Here is a 4119-nt window from a genome sequence, read left to right on the forward strand (position 1 = left end):
CCCCGATTAACACAGAAAAATACAAACCTAGTTTACAAGAAGGCAACATCAGTATAATTCAGTTTCCACATCTGCAAGTTAAACCTAGAGACATTACTCTCTCTCCCTCACGTCACTTAACAAATACAGCTAAGTTAACTTCAATATACTCTAAAACTCAGAACTACAACACTCTCTCTTACAAGGACTTGAAGCTACACTTAACCTTGTATTCCACGAGCACATTTTCTATTTGCGGGGTGAATGGGAGAGGAAATGAGTAAAAGCAACAGGATCACTGCTAACTTTATGACATTCAGCAGAAGACAACTGTCGAGTTCACTTATTTCTGGGTTGAATATAAATCAGCCGGCACCATCTAATGGTTCTTAGCAAGAACTACACATGCAGAGCACTGCTTTTAAAAATAATAGATAATGTAACCTGCATACATGGGTTTCTCAACAATTCTTGACTTCCAATGCTTACAAAAGACATGACAGGAAGTCTTCTGTTTTCTTTTGATTTTGGAGCATTTAAAATAATTGCAAACTAAATCTGATTTGAGCCTTGCCAAGCAAGTAATTTGAAGACTATTAAAACACTCAACTTCTAAGTTTTCCTATAATACACTCTCCATAACTTTATAGCAGGTCCTGCTACCTCACAACTTTTCAGTTTACTGACAGCCATAGGAACTCAAAAGCTCAAAATCAAATCATTACAGAAATGCTGTATACAACAACAACAGGTCATTTCAGAAATGCTTTAAGGGTAGAAATAAGGGCATGGAGAAGTTTAAGAACCAAGCAAATCCCTTCCAGATTAAGGTTGCATCATCAAAGCTTTTCTATTGGTGTGTGTTTACTGTTCAAAGAGATGAAGAAGAGGGCATTTCATTATATTACAACAACACATATCCAGCAGACTACACCTAACAGTCATGAAATGGAATGTTTTCAGCTTTATAACAAAAACAATCAAACCAACCAACCAGCCAAACAATCTCCATGCCTTTTATGCCTGCTCCAGAGCAGCATGTCAAAAACTTTTCACACAGCTCACCTAGCTGTACTGCAGCAGTGACCTTCAAAGCAGAAATGTTCAAAATGTCATTCACTTAAAATCATAGGTATTTACCCTTCATAGAAGAAAACTGAAGACTGTTTATTGCACTTCTTATATCGCCTGAACAACCTCTGCAAAGCAACTCCAGAGAAGTTCTATCAAGAGCATAATTCTTTTCTCTGTTCTATAAGGAAAAGCAATATTCAAAGTAATAAAAAAAAAAAAAAAAAGGACAAGGAGTATTTGAATATTATTCTGGCTGTGGGGACCCACCCCTGATACATGCCACAAACAGGCTACATAAGCCTCCAACACATGTTCAAACCTGTAACACTGCTAACTTTTAACATTTAATCCATTTAAGCACACTGCCATATTTTCTGGGGCAATACTGAAGAGAATAATGTACATAATTCTTCGTAAGGTATCACTCAGTATTAGACTTGGTTGTAGTTAAAAGTGTTCAGGAATAATATAGGATTTGGCTTCATGACCTCTTCTGGCCATGCTGTATACAACAAAAATCACTTCCTATTATTTGTTTCTTAGAGATAGTTTCTGTAATAGGCAGAATAATTTTCAGGAGTAACTTTAAGACTTAGACCCAGGATCAAATGGAACTAAACCTAAAAACAAGACATGTTTTCCATTTTTTTTCTTGTTTTCCGAGAGGCCATTATGGTGAGGTTTTTTTGGGGGCTGTGGGGCTCTGCTATCAAAGACCGAACAATTATAGTAAACATATAAAGAACATATTTCAGATGTAAGTCTGAAATCTTTCAGTCCCAGCACTGCATAGAAGTTATCAGTTTCCACAACTTACCCTTCTAGCTTCTGTTGCAGCTATTCGATTAAGAACTTTCATCATATTTGTTGGTGCAACAGGCTTAAAACTGTTGAATTTCATTAAAAAAAAAAAAATTAGTTTCCAACTTCTCATTTATGTCAATCATGTTGTAATGAAACAAAATTTCATACCTAATATTGGATATACACAACTCTTCTAGAATTTCTGTTGGGAACAGTAACCTCTGGTTGCTGTCTCCACTGAAGTTATCTGAGATTATAAACACAAGAGGACATCTACTCGTACGAACAAATCTCCTAAAGTGAAAAATAAGCAAGTATAACAAGAATCAAACTCCAGTTTACTGCAAGCAGTTAAAGCTAATCATTAAAAATTTGTTAGCAACTGACCTGAGAATTTCATGTAGACTGCTAGGGTCCCGATAGAATTGGTTGGGCATGTCCTGTTCAAAACAAATCAGCTGCTGTCATTACATTCAGAAGTAAATACTCTCTCCCACTCACTGACTGTTACAGCACAGTGTGTCAAGCATAGTATTCCTTTCTTTTATTATGGGTAAAACAAATATCTAAAAAGAAACATTTACTTTCTGTCCTTTCTTCCCAAGAAGCAGCCTTGAGTGATTAAACTGCAGTTTCACTCTGAGGATAAACACTCAACGTAGCAGCTCCACTGAGGAAGAGAACAGGATATACCACTTGAAACAGGAGATGATCCACACAAGAAAGTGACTTTATGAAGAGAAGTCACAGAAGACTTTGCTTCCTTGAGTAGATCACATTAACTCACCTAGAATTTTTAATTCATGTATTTTTTTGCTTGAAAGCTTACAGAAAAGTTGGCAATTATAAAATTTCTTTGCTCAGAAGGAAGATGCTACTGAAACACACTCCTGAATAACTAAAAATAGTCTTCTCCTGTACGTCCTCTAACAGCTCACAAACCCTCAGCGTTCACCTCTCTGCCCTAAATAATCCCCTGGCCCACATTTGACCAGGCAATGCCAAATTTCAAACACCTTCTGATTGTGTTAATTTTCATGTATCTTCTACACTCTCCTGCATCCTTAAGTAGCAAGAACAGTGGAGGGTTTTCCTCATTTCATTTCTGTTTATTACACACATGTATGTCTAGAAAGCTGATCATACAGAAGCGTGGGTATGACTTCTCAGTATTGATGTACTTTATGATTAGTATTTATTTCTGTACACAACCTAGTCCCCAATTTCTGCCTCCTTATATAGTTCATATATACTTTATATTAGCTTGTATAGCTCAATTATAGTTAGAACTTGATTCTTAAGACTGCTGTAGACACTCAAAAAGCACTAAGTTCACCTGCAGTAAAGCAGAATAACCATTCACAATGCCAATCCACCAGGTGAAGCTAGCTAGCATGCCAAAATTACAATAAAAGGTACCATTTTCAAAACAAGATTTCACAAGTTTTCACTTACTTCAACAAGAATCAGCTTTTTATCATTTTCTGAAGACTCCCCAAGCATCTGAAGTGTATTATACTTATTTGCTCTTAACAGAAAATCTTGAAATAGAGTTGCTTGGGCCTGACTTGGAAACTGATGAAAATCTGAGTCTGAAAAAGAAAACTAATTAAAAATACGTATTCTGTATCACATTACAATAAGTAGAATACAAATACCCACAAGAACCAACACCCACCCATGCTACTTTTTGACAGCAGCCACTGAACACCAGCAGCCAAGCCCTCTGGCAGGTGACGAAACACAAGAGAATCTTTAAAGGTTATAATTCATTTGAGGACCCAGATGAAGACAGAATTACTTATTTTTATTTATTTGGCTCAAATGATATCCAGGCTAATTACACAGTTCTCTATCCTGATTTGAATTGTAAATGATTTTGGAATGAACACTATAAAAAAAAAAAATCTCTTTTCAGATAGAAGCAAAACAAAAGTTCTTATTAAACACTCAGGATTTGACCTACATGCATGTGGATCTGACTTCATATGTGACAGAAAAGAACAAAAAATATGGAATACAAAAATAAGAAAAGTAACTGGAAGAAAACAAATAAAGGGAGAGAAAAAAAATAAAAAAACTTACCATGGCTAAACATGCTCCTCAAGTCTTCTTTTGTAAAGTCTAAAGATATTGGATTGGTCCATTCTTGCACCTGAACACCAAGATCTTTTGCTAATACTTGTACAGTTGCAGTCTTACCACAACCAGCAGGACCAGTCAGCAGTAAAACAGAGCCACCCTGTCAAATGGGGAAAAAAA

The 4119-nt window shown here is 36.0% G+C and overlaps 1 protein-coding gene across 1 annotated transcript in view; it reads right to left on the reverse strand.

Annotated features, from left to right (window-relative positions):
- Positions 1 to 1105: 1105 nt before the first annotated feature.
- The window catches only part of LOC103771680 (cell cycle checkpoint protein RAD17-like), a gene marked incomplete at its 5' end in the record, with an annotated part of 5186 nt that continues 2172 nt past the window's right edge, over positions 1106 to 4119 (reverse strand). The window contains 6 exons of the mRNA XM_008938982.1: positions 1106 to 1231; positions 1871 to 1940; positions 2026 to 2151; positions 2245 to 2297; positions 3313 to 3449; positions 3943 to 4099. Of these exons, the coding sequence (XP_008937230.1) occupies positions 1106 to 1231; positions 1871 to 1940; positions 2026 to 2151; positions 2245 to 2297; positions 3313 to 3449; positions 3943 to 4099 (669 nt within the window). The remainder of the gene's footprint in view (positions 1232 to 1870; positions 1941 to 2025; positions 2152 to 2244; positions 2298 to 3312; positions 3450 to 3942; positions 4100 to 4119) is intronic.

This window comes from Merops nubicus, unplaced genomic scaffold (genome assembly GCF_000691845.1).
Source record: "Merops nubicus isolate BGI_N331 unplaced genomic scaffold, ASM69184v1 scaffold44784, whole genome shotgun sequence".
Lineage (NCBI taxonomy): Eukaryota > Metazoa > Chordata > Aves > Coraciiformes > Meropidae > Merops > Merops nubicus.